The sequence below is a fragment of the Rhea americana genome, unplaced genomic scaffold, assembly GCF_003343005.1.
Source record: "Rhea americana isolate MKP2758 unplaced genomic scaffold, rheAme1 scaffold_44, whole genome shotgun sequence".
Lineage (NCBI taxonomy): Eukaryota > Metazoa > Chordata > Aves > Rheiformes > Rheidae > Rhea > Rhea americana.
The window spans coordinates 1,943,872-1,960,769 of record NW_028186579.1 but is presented as its reverse complement, the minus strand read 5'-3'; the positions used below and the strand labels follow the sequence as shown (position 1 = coordinate 1,960,769).

Genomic DNA, 16,898 nt, shown 5'->3' with positions numbered 1-16,898 from the left:
GTAGCCCTACGCTGGACTCTCTCCAGTAGCTCCATGAAAATGCCCACACCCAATGTAAAACATCCCATCTAAGGTTATGAAAATGTGTATTTAGGGCATTCAGAACTGTTTTTTGTTTYTGTTTTTTTTTAAAAGGAATAAGCAGCCAAGATTCTTGAAAAAAATTTTTATGCTTAGGTATTTCTCAGGAAAACTTTTTATTTTATTATTACTCAAAATAGAGTGTAAAATTCACTGACAAAAACTGTTCATTTTAAAATTTACTAAGTAAATATTATCATTACAAATATATAGCAAAACATCGCTGCTCATACGTCTTGTAGAGCATCCAAATTAAATAAATATTGAATTTGAAATTGTTTAAAAAATTAATGTTACTATGTAGCGCAAGACAAAGGTACAAAGAGTTGTGCTATATTAAGAAAAAATAAAGATTCATTATTTTAAAACTATACCAACATTCAAAATATTTATCTCATTCCTKCTACAAAACAAACAAGATGCTCTGAGGGAAGTCAGTATCTAAAAATACAAAGACACAAAGACACGCATTTTACATACAGAGCCCACTTTAAAAGAGAGAAAAAGGAAATGTTTTTTCACTTACTTTGTTATTGTATAATTATTCTACAGAATTGATYGGTTCTCAACATTTTCTTTCCATGAGGCCTACACAAAAGATATAGCTAGGCTATACCATTAGCTAGATAAATCAATACAAAATGTCTACATTGTGTTATGCACAAACTTTAAAGGGACATTGCAGTTACTCCAAGCACCCTTTCTTTGCTTCATCATAATACCTACCAGTATTTGCCAATTTTCTGATCTCTGCTACTTTGTTTTCCCTGCCTTTAGGCAGACTACTGTATTTCAGAGTTTCAGCATAAGCATTAATGCAAGATGTGAATTTTTTCTGAATGAAAATCAAAAAATATTTACCTTCCGCAAGCATGTCTGGCACATCCGCTTGGTACCTAGGCCCCACTCTGATTTCTCCCTTGTCTGCTAAAAGTGTTTTCAGTGATGGATCATACACCAATGAATAAAAAAAAGTATCCTAAAAAAGAAGACACAGCATAATGAATTTTTACATTGTTTTTGTAAACTACATCTTATTCCATTTGAAAATTACTAAAGCAGTCCCCCTCATACACTTCTCATCTATTTCTTGATGGTACAGGTCAGGTAGAAGAATAAAAATTGTGGAGCATTAGTTCTTATTTTAAGCAATGCAGATGTTTTATGAGTACTTTTAAAAGGCTAACAGAAGCTTCTTCCATTGCTCACAAGCTATTTCAGAACAGTAGAATGATGAASAAATCTATACGCAGCAACATATCAGAGAATTTGAAAAGCAACAATGGCAACTACTTTCTGAATTTAACGTGCTGCTTTTCCTAAATATCCCTATCATGCTTTTATAAGTTAGTCTGAAACAGCATAAAACACTGTCAGTATCTGAGAAAGGCTTACACCACACCAATAGCATCAGCATACCTGGTGCAGTCAGCAGAATTGGCAGGTAATGCTTTAAGGGACATATTATAAGTTACCTAGATCACCTATGGTTTAGCGTATAAATATGAAAATAAAGACATCCTAAGAAACTCCAAAGAAAAATGTATTTAATTTTAAAGGTGTTTTACAATATGTATGCTTCCTGGGGCTTTTTTTTTTTTTTTTTTTGGGGGGGGAGGGGTCTTCTCTCTAGTGAGGCTAAACTCCCACAAGTTTTCCCACAATTCAGAGCCCCTAAAATTAAAAATCCTGTGCTAAATTGCCCTCTAGAGGAGTAATTCTCTCTCTGTCCATTGTTTATGGAAGGTTCTTCCCATCAGAATACCTCTCAGTAAAAAAGAGGCTGTGTGAATTCTCCCTAAAGTATCCACTGGATGAAAACTGTTCATGTCTTTTTCTTTTATATTAAGATATCATACAAATTACTYTGTAGACTTAAGTTATTTTCTACATATAGTAATAGGCAGAATAGAAACATAATACACGATAGAGTCATATAATAGTTTTTATTCCRTAACACTTTTAAAATCAAGTGTTTTCTTAACTTCTAACATAATATTTTAAAAAATATTTCCAAGGTATTATTCTCTTAGTTATGAAAAATAGTGTTGTAAAAATCATAACATAAATCTGTCCCAACATTTAAACAAAAAAGAAGTCACATATATTACCTCTTTCTCCAGATATGACAACACAGATTCMGTCTCATTCAGAAGTGCAACGCTGCATTTTCCCCTATACAAACATAAGAAAATTGTTACCTTTCTAAAACTGATTTTTTTCTGAAGTCAAAAAAGCTATTTATTAGAATATAATCCAGATATAAAATTTTACATTAAAAACATGGTGAAATGCATTTTATGATATTTTAAGACAAAGATTGACAACAAAGCAACAAAATGAATAGCTATATTGATCCAAGTGCTCAAAAAAAAATGCATACAAATTCTGCAGCACTGGGGAATGAAGTTTGAGAGTTAAAAAAAAGTAGCAATGAGAGGTATCATGGCAAACTGTATTTATTAATACTCTGAAATACAAATACAATTAATAAAAAAAGAATTTAAAAGACAGTTGGTGTCCCTGGATATTACAGCATGTGCAGAAGCATCTGAGGAAAACGTGAATACAACATTCACAGCGTCATTTCTATTTTCTGCRGAACTCTGAAGTCCTTATTTTCAATGGATTTCAACACTGAATATACCTTCTTGAACTTTATGATAAATTATCAAATTCTAAGCACCATGTTGCTGTCACAAATCATCTTATGATCCAATTAGTCACTATCAAAGTGACCTTAGTTTGAAGGGCTTGTTTTACTTTCGGTAAGTGAAGTTTTTTAAGAGCACAGAAAGCATGTTACATACTTAACAGGGAAGTCATTAGCACTGACAAGGTAAGAGAGTTTCAATACTTATGCTACAATCCATGAATTAATTTTATTGATGCAGAGATACCAGCAGAGGAAGCCACTGAATTTTTTCCTTATGACTAAGTCTGCAGGTACTGCACAAGCTGATGTGGTTTGATAATACTAGAGGAAGACTAGTTAATTCATCAACCACACTTTAAAAATAGTTTGGATTTGGATTACTATAGTCCTGATTTTTAAATACAAAAAACTCCAGTTTTGTAAACACCTCTGATCTTYTAAACATAAGATTTCATATAAATAAACAATTACAAAATTTTATCAGATCAGCTGTATCAGCTCTTCTGAATGTACTTCCATCTATATAAGCACCAATATCACTGACACTCCTAATACATATGCATTTAGTTAGACATATGTAATAYGCTTACAATTATTGAACCTGTTACAAAAACTAATAGTAAGCTATTGCTCCAGTGTTTACATATACAATCTTTCCAAGACTGAAGGCCTGGATGAATGGAATATTACTTCCTAGATTAAAAAACAAACAAACRTAAAGCCTGAAAGAGAACTTTTTGTTCACCTGACATAATAGAATTATTAGCAGAGAAATGATGAAACGGCGTTGCTTTTCCAGTTCTTCACAATTTTCTGCTTTTTATTAAAACATAGTCTAAAATATATTTTAARGTAGTAGATTCAAAAAATATGTACTAATGGCATTAACTGCCAAGAGACACTGACCCAAAAATAGCTTCCTAAGGCTCCAAAGGAAGCTCCCGAGACTCAAGGCAAGGGTTACTGAAGAACTCCGGAACCAACAAGAATATTAGGAGAGAAAATTCACTGTACAAGTTCTACTTGTCATTCAAAAGTGGCTTCTCTTAAGGCAGGACAAAAGAGAGAGTATCTCAAATCAGATACTTAGTAACTTGATTCATCCTCACCACCCTGCCACCAAACAACGCAACTTTCCTTCACTTGATTCTCTACTCCTCATTCTTTATGTCTTTCCTGCCCTTTCTCATTTCCCAAATTTACTGCCTTTTTTAAAAAAAYAGAATCAGAAGAATCTCAGAAAAACCTAAAGACTCCATTCAAGAAAGCATCCAAAAGTCTAGTGTGAACTCTTAAGATTCAATGAATTCACTCTTTCATAAATTTTCTCCTTTTGTACCTCAACATCCCACAAAAAAATTCCAAGAGGACCTTAATGTTATCAATATGTAACATCTTTTGGATTGTTAACCTAGGAGAGGAGATCTGAGTGAGTGTGTCATTGCTGGCTTACTAATACAACTAATAAATTCTACAGAACTAATACATTTCAATCATTGTAATTATTATATCCAATACACACACACACATATATATGCCTCTCCCTCTTCCAATATATTTTTTATATATATATCTATATCTATATATATATATATATATATATATATGTGTGTGTGTGTGTGTGTGTGTGTATGTATTCATTCACACACACGTGATCTCCTTTCGGCCACTCTAGCTCATACTGTAACTAATAACACCATGAATATAAGCAACAAAGATCTAAGATTATGCCCTGTTGATACAATTTTATCCTTTAGTACATTCTCTTGTGCACTTAGTCTCCCTTCTACGTTTAGCCTATTTCTGACATCATATTACCTGCTCTAAATCTTCACCTTACTATAATCTGTCAATTAACTAAAGAAGCATCTGACTTTATTATAACTTTTGAACCAGAGCTAGAAAATTCTATGAAATAGAACTACACAATAGCGAATTTCAGTGTTYTTCTCATTCATTAAATTGCTTCTGAAATGGGTGTTCTGATACCTACCAYCACCACTACTTTAGAACAAGGCAGCTAAGTGTTCTCGTAAAACAGCAGAAATCTYGGTGGCAAGTCTGACAAAATAAAAACCACTGACTGAAGTTAACAAAACCCTCCAATATATTATTGCACTACTAATAATACACTACTACTTAGTAATGAATGAACGAAAAGWAGTACATTAAAACCCAGCTGCTGTTAGAGAAATAGAATATGTTTCTGGCTAATACAAGAAGACAAAAAGTTTAAGTCCAGATAACAGTATGGATTCATTTTAAATCCAAAAACAACATCACAAAGAATAAACAGATGCAGAAAGAAAGAATTATTGATTTATCTTAGAGAATTCAAATGGTAATGTTGCAAGAGAAAAATCAATTAATTATGAGAAATTACATTAAAAAAAACACACACATTCCGCAATCARCTTCACAATAAACATTTCAGCACCGTTAAAAAGTAACAGGCCAAACATGACAGCTGATAGAGCAAATCTACTTCCACYGGTTTATATCACTGATGAATTTGGTCGTACAACAGTGTTAAGGACACAGGAAACTGTCTACCCACTATTAAAAAAAATATGACGACTCTTCTGGGATAGTTGTGCAAAGGCTTTGAGCTCAAAGCCTAGATCAGGAACACCTTCCTGAACAGGCACAAGGCAGAAACTTGCAGGGAGCAAGCCAATGACAAAGAACAAGATAGCAATTGAAGACTGCTGATCACCCAGTGAAATTAGAACATGAATCCAAGGAAGGACTTCTAAAAACAGCCAGGTGAGAGGTTTGTACAGAGCTGCAAAACACCCAATATCTAACACGTAAAACAAGCTACCACACTCGAAGAACACTGCCCAAACAAGTAAAGGTGTGTTTCCGTCATGGATGAGATTTAAATTTTTAATACTCATTTTAGCCCATTGTATGATTTTTGTTGTTGCTGGGGGATTTTTTAGGGCGTCGATTTTTTGTTTTAACTGTTCAAGACTTTTGTTATATAAGCACTGGGAGAAAAGGTACTTCCCTGGATTACTGATCCCACCTAGTCCCTGCTACTGTTACTGAAGTAGGCTGGTTGTCCCCCATTGCTAGTCCYGCAAGGCTGTTTGCCTTTATACTACTAGGTTAAGTAAGCCTAGCTTTTCAAGTCACTGCCTCAGAGAATAGGCTCCTTATTCCTTTATATTACCTCACAAGTCCAATTTTCTTTGTCAGTCAGTCTCTAGTTTGATAATAGATGAGTAAAACTAAAAACAACATGAGCTTTTTATCAATGCACTGGAAATTCAAACTAATTTTCTTCTGCATGGCAATATTTATCTTAGTTAATCATGGGATTTTATCCATTTCTGTCACGGCCACACTAATGTTTCCTGCTAAGTTTCCTGCTATTCAGAACTCATACAGATCTGCCCATGTGTAATGCATAAAGATAATACAACGGGAATTTGACCCCACAGTCCTCCTTTTCTCTTTCCTTTTTCTGATCCCCTTCTCTCCCAGTATTCTTTTGGCCTCAAATTCYTCTGCCTCTGATTTCCCTGCAAGTAATCTATTGATTTATTTTCAAAATATGGTGTTTTAGAGGTACACAGAATAGCTAGACGTGTATGAGAAGTGTTAAATGTGCTGCATCATCTCATTAGCAACTAGCATTTGAACACTATCAATTTGCAATCAAATTATCATTTTATTAACAATATGTATTGCTCCTTTAGTACATGACTTTGCACTTCATACATCTAAATCTGTTTCTAGTAATTTATTCAGTATTTACCAAGAGGACCCAGTGGCATATGACAACAGGACCTACAACACCCTTCGTTCTGCCATTTATAACAGACCAGCGTGTAAGTAAATGTTAGCAAATATAAATTGTTTGCAAAGACCTCCTTAATTTTAAAGATGATCACATCTGAAAAACTTCTTGTGAAAAGTCCTCATTTGTTTCAGTGAATGTTGACTGTTAAGCTTAACAATATGCATTAGATGCCAGTTGTTAACTGCTGATCATTACACAAACATACATAACTAATGTCTTATTCATTACCACTGCACATCATGGGAAATGAGGTTAAACCACTCATCAAGTCTGCAGTATATAACCTCCTGAATTTCTCTTAATTTCAGCAACAATGTTAACGAAAAATGGTGGAAAGATGAGACGAAAAATCTGACTGCAATGCTTGCTAGCAGATGCAAACATTTCACTGGTAGAGATCTAGGAATGCTTCCCTATACTTGGATCACTATGAATTTTTTTTTCCCTTGATAATTCCAGAGCACTGACTTCTAAAGATTAACTATAAACCAATGTCAGTGTTTTGTGTTGTGTATCAACTTCATTTTCACTGATTTTTAATGTAAAAGGATAAATAAGAGTCCCTGGTTTACTTCTCCAATTTACTTCTCTAGTTTGTGTATCTGTAGCATACTCGCTTATTCCCTTATTCAACCYCAATTATTGCAAGAACATTCCTTCAGTATCATTGTGATATACTCTCCTGAAGAACATTCATGGGAAGACCAAAAATAGTCCAAGTAATTCATTACTAAAACACTGCAAATTAATTTTAGCAAAAACAGCTAGGGCAGTGTATTAACTGACCTTATACCTTATTGCTGGTAATTTACAAAATTTCATTTTATTTCTTTAATTGAGAAAACTAACCACAGCATATGCCTTCTAAATCAGTGAATTTCCATTTGATGTTGTATTTCTTTATAGAGCGTTTTAACCATCTAATGGCTGGATTCATGTGCATAAGATAGTACTGTATCTATTACACATGCATGGACTATTATCTTAAAAACAAACAAAAAACAATATTAGACCTACAGAGGTAGGTTCTACGCTAAATGAAAGAAAGCATTTGCAAACAGCTAAGCTACAAAGTGCCAAAATAACACGTATTATAGTTAACAGCTTCTGTGAACTAAAAACAAAACAAATTTCTAGAAATAATGATACGGAAACCTTGAAACTGAAGACAAAAAAGCTACGTCTGAGTGAGGTCCAATGGAAAAATGGAAACCATGAGGAAACATAAGTCAAACAAGACCACGATAATGATCAGCATTCAGAACAGCAAGATACATGAGAAGACATTCTTTATTAATCTATTTCAATGAAGACACAAGATGAAGACAAACCAGACAAGCATTTAAGCTATACAAAGAAATGCCATATCAAAGACACTGTACAAAACAAAATTATGACAACATTTAGATATAGCCTGGTTAAAGCATCTAGAGCAAAACACCAAATTCTCCACAATATACACTGAATGCGTATCTGGAGAAAAAAAAAGACAGTCCTATTGTTTGTACTGTTCTAGTCTTTTTTTTCCCCCCTTAAAATAATCAATAATGCAAACAGTTCAGCCAAATATTTCCCAAAATTAAAAAAAAAAAAAGTCTTCAAATGACAAAAAAAAATTGCAATCCACAGTAACTATTTTGGTATTTTAAAGTTCTTGTTTGTTTCACCATAATTTAGAATCATAGAACTGGTAAGGTTGGAAGGGACCTCTGGAGATCATCTAGTCCAACCCTCAAACGAGAGGCCTGTACGGGGATTGAACCCCACAACCTTGGCATTATTAGCACCACGCTCTAATTAACTGAGCTAAACCTAACCCCAACTTCTACTTTTAAAAACAGYGGAATGCTCCCTTCAATTCCTGTTTTGTTATCTCTGCATGCTATTTCTTCATCTATTTTCACCAGATGAGTAAGACAGCCCACAAGATGCAAATCTTATTTTAATGAGGATCTCGTGGGTCATGAGATATACAAACAGAAACTTCAGAATGAAATTATAAGAGAAACAAAATGCTTAGTGCCTACTAACCAGAACAAACCATTAGAGTGGAAAAAGCAACCTCACAGGTATAGTACCATGCCATATAATTTTTCTATTGCAATGCAGACAATGTTCTGGATAAGCTTACTGCAGTATAATGGTTTTCTGAACTCACTGCTCTGATTAGAACAGTAAAATCCACTCAGTCAATGAAACTTGCTATGCACTGGTCATTAAGATACAGGTTAAAGAAATAATATATGCAGGGATGACTCCACAGTCCTCTAAACTCTGCTGTTAATTGCACTCCCAAACGTAACAGAATGACACTGTATACCTCTGTGCAGAAATGCCAATTGTCTCTTACTGATATTCATGAGAAAATTGTGGTCGCACATTAWAAATTTTGAACATAGGAGCGAGTCACTAGCTCTACAGATCAGGAACAAAATAACAGCAGACAATATTAAGAAACACGCTTGTGAGGAAAACTTGATTTATACCTATGTTATTATTTTAATGATAGCTGAAGATAAAACTTAAGATACAAAATGAAAGAAGGCAAGGTTTTGTTCAGAACAGAACTCAAGAGTAATGTTTCTCCTATTTGCTATAAGATGAAAGGAAGAGAAACAGTACAGATACTGAGTAGAAAAGAGAGCTGCCTTAAATAAAAAGGGGTTTTCTTGAGCTGTCTCGAATAGGAAAGTGTTTTGAAAATTTCCAATCACGCAGCCACTTTATGCCAAGTCTTCAATCCTTCCAAGCAGACTAAATTGCAGTGACGATCAYCAAACCACAGTCTAGAAATTGTGGAGTCCTGAGAGCTTCCGCTAATTACATGAAATTCACTCCCCACTTATGGGAAGCCAATACCAACAGTACTTGCGTATCTTGCTTTTATGCACAATTTAAGAGGCATTATATGATGTCTGCAGACACATATCAGAGGCTTTATAGCAGATTTCAAATTCTCCAGATTGCACAAGTATTTACAATTTGCAAAGCAAACTATCGTACAGCACTAAAAGCAAGAAAATATGAAAGGCATAAAAGGGTTGTTATATTGATGTAAATCTGTAGCAGACTCCTAGAATTTGATTTTTTTTTCTTCAGACAATGTCCAGAACTTAAAGGTCTGCACTGTATTGATTCATATTTAGTTAGCCAGAACTTAGTACCAGTAATTTACTAAGCTGCCTCAAATATAATAAAAATCACACTTAATAGCTGAATACTACTGATATCTGTGTCTCCATCAAAATAATATCCATCTCCCAGTACTGGATATGTGATGTACATCTGTGGCCAAAAGATAAATGAATAAAATGGGAATTATCTAGTTAACATACTCTCAATCAAAGAAAACTAAAAACAGAATACACAGCAAATTGATTTATGTTACAGCTGAATTAATCAGTAAACACCTGGCATCTGAACTTGTACATAAAAATATACGGATAGCCCTGGCGTTTTTGTGCTGCCTGTGGCTTTTTGTCTGAAAACTGAGTATCTTTAGTAGAACTGTAGTGCTGATTTCCGTATCAGTGTACAGAACTAATAAAATTTAAGGGGAAATTCTGTCTGGAGTATCATACACAATTCCCACAGAGTTCAAATTAATCTGCTGATAACTTCCACACTCATAAATTGTGGCTTTTCATGCATACCTAAGAAAAGGTTCAACTTTTTCTAACTCTCATCACTGTTAYCTAGCCACAAGATAATCAGAGGACAAAGCATTCCCCATCTGAAACGCCTTGTTTTTAAGGGACATAAGAATGTAAAGACTTTGCATTTAGTAACAAGCTGCATAGTTTATACATATGAACTMCTACATTGCAGTAAGCAAAAGAGCCAAAGCTTTCAATTTTATCAAAAGATCTTAATAGGTGTGAAAGAGTTAAATAAGTATATGAATGTACACAAAGTTTTCAACAAGTATACAACAAAGCTTCAAAAACACTTGTAGCTTTCTTTAACACATTATCACCTCAGATTGGGTATACAATAATATTGTTCCAGTTTACATTACTAACCAAACCTTATTTTCTGGAGGTGAAAAGGGTTTTCAAGAAGAGACTACATGGACTGGAAAGAACAGTTTACTGGGTGCCAAGGAGAAAGGGATCAGGATCACACAAGGAAGATGTTTTCTTGGTCTAAGTGCAGCAGGATTAGCATGTTTAGATACCTCCAATCAAAGTGAAAATAACAGTTTATAGGCTTTCTATATATTATTTGCAGAAAACACTGATTGCTTTTTCTCCCTCCAAAGATTAACTGATTTTAAAAACTAAAAAATTACTACCCTTTAGCAAAGCAGCAGTAATACACATGTATTGAAGACAAACAAAGGAAGTTGGTTATGAATGGTTTTTCAGCATGACATTACAAAATCATCCAGCCCAGAAGCAACGCATACCATTCCACGCAATGGAACTTAAAAAAATTTTGCAGTATATGAAGCACTTTTAGTTTGCAATTAAATCAAAGAAAAAGTTATCAGACTTGTTTCAAGTCCCTTTGCTCTTAAAAAAAAAACACAACAACAACAAAAACAAAACAAAACAAAACTCCACCCAATTCAGAAAGGAAAAATTCCTTTCTTAATTTTCTTAATGATCAAAATTTCCAGGTAAGCACATGTCTGTGCAAAGCAGACCTACTCCCTATACAGCGGTCTGCTTCAAAAATACAAGTGTGCTTTTTGTACGCTGACATAAAAATATATGCAGGCTCCMAATTTCTCGATAAAAACTACGAACTCTTAAGATCAGACTATTTTAAAGTTTTTCCATGCCACACATGAATATGCATTCTATGAAAACGTTCACCTTCTTCCCAGTCTTACTAATCAGCTCTTAAAAAAACAGCTTATCTAATTAAAATCTTTGTAAAAGGCTCAGGAAGTCCTTTCTTTGCTGGAAAGGAATTAATAAAGCAAGCCAAGAGAATCTTAATACAGATTTATAAAGAAGGGGATGTATGAGAAGGATTGAAAAGTTACCAAGAATTTAAAATTCAAGAATCAGAGTTCAGAAAGATTTTCTGAACTAAGGTTGTAAGGATATAAAAAAAACCTGACACGGTGTTTAGTCCAAGGAACAAATATAATCCCCGAACAAATACRGGGAATGCTTAGTTCACCCAATGGCAGACTGATCAGCACAGTAACAAACATTATATGCATAATGCACAGGTATCATATTTTATTACACAGCCACAGGTCCAGAAATCAAGCTCAGCAAGAATTTCATGTTGAAATTATGTCCGAAAAAAGCATAATGTGTTCAGTGAAAACACAATCTCCAGAAAACAAACAAACAAACAAAAACAGCTTAGTATTTGATTAGAATCCCATGCACTATAAAAGACTGGTGCAAGTAAGCACAACCAACATTTGACAAAACTACAAAGAGATATGATATGGTAAATATTATATCACTTGGAAACTTTTCAAACAAGCATGAATGTATCACCTAAAAGTATATTTTAATTTAAGCACAAATGGTTGGAATCAAGTCAACAGGCATGGCCTGTTTTATCAGAAAAAAGGAGTACCAAAATCATTATAAACCCCTATCACTGGTCTTTATTCTCAGGAAAGGACTTTCAAAAACTTGTATTCAAACTCTTGAACAGACCTGAAAGATTGATGAACAGAAAGAAATTTGCTAGATTCTGTTTTTGTTTATTCAAAGTGTTTCTTACTCTACTGAAATTAAGAAAGTACTAATTAGCCTGCCAAAAAAACACTATTTTTTGATTTTTTTAAAAACTCACAATTGCATTAACCAATTAAATAACCAACATTATATCATAGATCTATTGAAGTCTTTTTTGTCCCCACAAATAGGCACCGTTTTTTAAAACCTTTCTCCAGTCTCAATCTATATACAGACAGTTTGTCTTCAAACAATACAAGCTTCATTTTATTTCATGATTTATTTATTTATTTTAACTGCAGTACAGAACAGCCCAACAGATTCAAATTGATTTTGTTAGGACAGCTGAGAATGGAAGGCATACCTGAGCCAAGTAAACATAAAAAACAAACCAAAACAAACCCCAAGACTGAGACAGATAATTACTAGTAAGAATTAAGATAATTAAAGTATAATATGAACACTAACAGATAAATTAACAACATTTCTACACAACTTACACGAACTGCTAACTTTGAAAAGCAGTTTTAAATAATACAAGAAATTAACGCAATCCTTTGCAGCAATCTAAACGTGGGCGTGTATCACCTATTAACTCTTGGGATCTTAAGAATGAAAAACAAATTTAAAGCCCAGTCAAATAATCCAGTGCATTTCCCCAAAATGCTAATTATTTGCAGATTTTTTATATAAACATTGTGCAGAACATTTTTACCATGTGGTAATTTGCATGGTGAATTTTGTATCTCTGAAAGTATCTCACCATAATGATGACTTAAAAGAGTAAGATTTTTCATGTGTCCTCTCRTGTCTTTCCAAATTACTGAATTTGGTAATGCCCAAACCTTTAAATTGGCATCCTTAAAACAGAYACCAGTTCAGCTCAGCTCAGCCTTCCCTGTGACTGGTATTGCTTACTAGAACCATCTGCATGAATTCTGGATGCATTCACTGTGTGATGGCAAATGTACTTAATGAAAGGGGGCATATGAAGTCAGCAGTGCAGGTGTGTTACAAGGAGATCTGGAGATTAAAGYGCCCATCAAAACTGCATTTGTAATATGCAGGGATAGGAAGGAAAGAGGAAAWTCACTGCAAGGATGCTACTAACTATATACATCAAGGGGTTAGGGAAGACAGAAGAGTTTCACTCGTTACTTGGCAGATCAAATATTCCTTTTTCCAGTATCAAGCATGTGTTAAGGTAACAGCCTGTCCTTGASACCCAAGCTAGTACATCAGCCTGACAGTGTACAGCACCACATAAAAATACTGTGTTGCTTACTGGATAGCTAACATGGTGCTGCACTAAAAACATTATACCTTCTCAAACACATTCCATTCCATGAGCAGTGTGTCTAGGAAACATCATCGCCACCCACTTCTATTTCTTTCCTAAATCTGGCATTCTGGTGTCAAAACTTATACCACTTCTTAAAGCTACCGAAATAACACAATGATAGCTAATGTAAATGGGAAGCAAGACTATGGGCTAAGAAATCATAGAATTGGTAAGGTTGGAAGGGACCTCTGAAGATCATCTAGTCCAACCCTCAAACAAGCGGCCCATACAGGAATTGAGCCCACAATCTTGGCATTATTAGCACCACACTCTAATCAACCGAGCTAAACCTAGCCCCAAATTCCAATGCTTATATCAAAGCGTATTGTATTTCAAGGAATTTGTACGTAATTATACCACATACACAAAAAAGGATGAGAACAAAGACTGGAACCATATTTTAATAATTCAAAAGCAAGCAAATTACGTGTGAATTATCCCAAACTCAATGTTACAAATCAAAGAGCTTCAAAACTTAACTTACACGTTGAAGAAATCTAAACCATTATGATAACATAAGCATCTCAGCTAAAAGTAGTGACACCTAATGTATTTGTATGAATGAGACACTACAGTGTTTACAAATATAAATTAGAATAAAAGCAATGTCAATCGTACTTTTTTTTTCTTTTTTGGAGGGTTGACATATCTTCTCTAACATTCTAGTTTAAAAGGTAAAAAGTAAAACTAAGAAGTAGAAAGATAAAACAAAAGCAGCAGAGGTTGTATTAGTAAAAAGTAAATGGAAATATACTATATAAGGTAAAATTGTATCATTCCCTTAAACTGCAAGCAGAAAAGCAAGCAAACTCAGGTAGTTTCTTCTTTTGGCTGAAGAGGTCAGGTGAAGTGTAAGATCAGTAGTTGCCAAAACAACTGTAGATGGTTCAGCCTCCTCTATCCTCTTAAAAATCACTTTTAGCTTTCTCTTCTTGCTTCTTCCAAAGGAAGTAAGCTTTTATCTTCTTACTCCTGAGAATATTTGTCTCTATTCTCCACTCTATTCCACTGTATTATTTCTTTTCTCCTGCAAACCTTTCCTATCTGGGTGCCAAAATCACAGGCAGTGAGAACTAACAAAAGCCCACAGAACAGAGCTGCTCAGGCTTTCACTGCCCGAGAATCTAAAATGAAGGACGTGGTGACTGGGAAGAGTGAGCCTGGCACAAACCGATTAATCTGTTGGTCTTTGTAAGAGAGACTGGCTTGGTGGGCCAGTGACAGCAGTGAATATTGTTTACCTTGACTTTAGTAAGATCCTCAACAGAGGGTCCCAAAGCGTCCTTTAATCCTATTAATTACATATGGATTGATTAAATAGACAGTAAGGTTGTAAGAAATCTAGCTGGACCACCTAGCTCAAAGGGCTGTAGCAAGTGGTACCTAGCCCAGTGTGGACATTAACCAGTTAGCAGTGACATCCCCTAGGTGTTGATACTGGGCCCCAAYGCTGCTCCACATCTTTACTAACAACCTAGACAACGGAATGGAGCACACTTTCAGTATAAGTTTGCAGATGATACCAAACAGGCTTTGTTCACTTTTCAGATGACTTGGGGGGGGGGGGGGAATCTTACTGCTGTCTTCAGTTACCTAATGAAAAGGTATATAAATAAGATAGAGCCAGGCTATTTTTAGAGGAGCACACCGATAAGGCAAGAAGCAATGGGTATCAACCTCCAACCAGGAAAAATACAATTCAGTGATAGGGGGAAAAAAAAAATCATTGTATCACCAAAATCACCAACAGTGGTTCAAATAAATGAGCTTCTGAAAGGCAAGCTTCTGACATCCACCTCAGCAGAATACATAGATGAATATTTTCTTTTTCTTACCTGATGTGTGTTGCAGGAAGCGACTCATACTGGCGAGAAAGGAACAGCTCCCTGTGCTTCAACTGATGTTTCTGTTTATCAGTCAAGTCAACCTCAATTGTGGTTTCAGACTCTTCTTCAACTTCTTCTGCAGAGAAGCAGAGCGTAGGTCGAAATTAACTCTGTTACATAATAGTTTCAGCCATTTCATCTGACATTCCCCCCTCTCCTTAGCATCCTCCTTTAGTATTTTAAAGAAAGGATGAGTTTAGCAAGTCATCAGTTTATATAACTTGGTAGAATATGAAGTATTTTAAATTCTGTGCATTCTACCTCAAACCTTTAAAAAATTATGYTGCTTGCCTACTGTACTATACTTTGATGTCTTTCAAACAACTGTAAGATCAACTCTGACAAAAATTRCTCTTTTTTTTTTTTTTACTCATCAACTTTTATCTCTTTTTTTCTGCATATGCCTGTTGCTTGGTCTAAAACAGACCTCTGTCCAAACTAGACACTTGTTTTCTGTTGAAGGTACTGTAAACGTCTATTCCAAGTCCTGGGGAAAGGCACACTTTCTATGATGCTAAAATTTACTAAAAACAATGCACTGCCAAACCACTGCCTAAGAAAACTGCAAAATTCTACTGCCCTCAAATACTATTACCTTATTAGATACTGACAACATTTTTAGATAAAGTAGGACCTTAAAATATCRAAACATAAAGTAATCTTGTGTTATAACCATCTGAAAACAGCTGACAAGAATCAGGCAGTTGGAAAGCGATTTAGGCACCAAAACACAGATGTCTGGAGACATTTTAGATAGCCTGAAGTATCTAAGACCTCTGACTGCATAGAGTAGGTGTAAGACAAATATGTGARAATACATTCCTTCTAAAGCGGCAGCACAGCACCAAGAATCATATCCCAGAGCCTAAAATGGCTCACCTATTTAAATAGCCCCCTTAGAGTAAAAATTAAGATCTTTTAATCTTTCATTTATTTATTGTACTAATCTTGTGTAATCCAAGAAAGCATTGATTCAAAAGCCTGAAGCTGAAATTAAAACTCATACACATCTCTTACAACATTCCAAGCCTAAACATAAAATAGAACAACATAAATTTGTTTCTTGAATGTTTTATTCATAATGATCTAACTATTTCACATAGCATTATTATGTAAGTAATAAGTAGGACAAATCATRGTCAGACACAGCTCAGTTCCACTCTTAAGACAATATAATTTATATTTTTTCTTCTTCACAAATATAAAACAAAATAATAGTATTAGTATGTGGTAATACTAGTAATACTTTGCCTTAGGAATAACAAGGCTAGATTTAGGAATTAAGCACTGGAAAGCACAAAGAAGTTAGAAAACTAAATACCTAACCGGCCTTCCTGATGGTGATACCAAAAAAAAAATCTGTATCTGAACAAACCTGTAATTAGCTGCTTTTGAACCAAGTTTTTGCACAGAACAGGCCTTAATGCCTATTAGAAGAAAACTGGTGAAGAACTTCCTGCAGTTCTAGAAG

General features: G+C 34.6%; 1 protein-coding gene across 1 annotated transcript in view; it reads right to left on the bottom strand.

Annotated features, from left to right (window-relative positions):
* Nucleotides 1-16,898, bottom strand: part of MTA3 (metastasis associated 1 family member 3) — an 86,774-nt gene that overhangs the window by 52,537 nt on the left and 17,339 nt on the right. The window contains exons 4-6 of the mRNA XM_085315779.1: nucleotides 15,377-15,503; nucleotides 2,193-2,256; nucleotides 943-1,060 (exon numbers count right to left, since the gene is read on the bottom strand). Coding sequence (XP_085171905.1) covers nucleotides 943-1,060; nucleotides 2,193-2,256; nucleotides 15,377-15,503 — 309 coding nt within the window. The remainder of the gene's footprint in view (nucleotides 1-942; nucleotides 1,061-2,192; nucleotides 2,257-15,376; nucleotides 15,504-16,898) is intronic.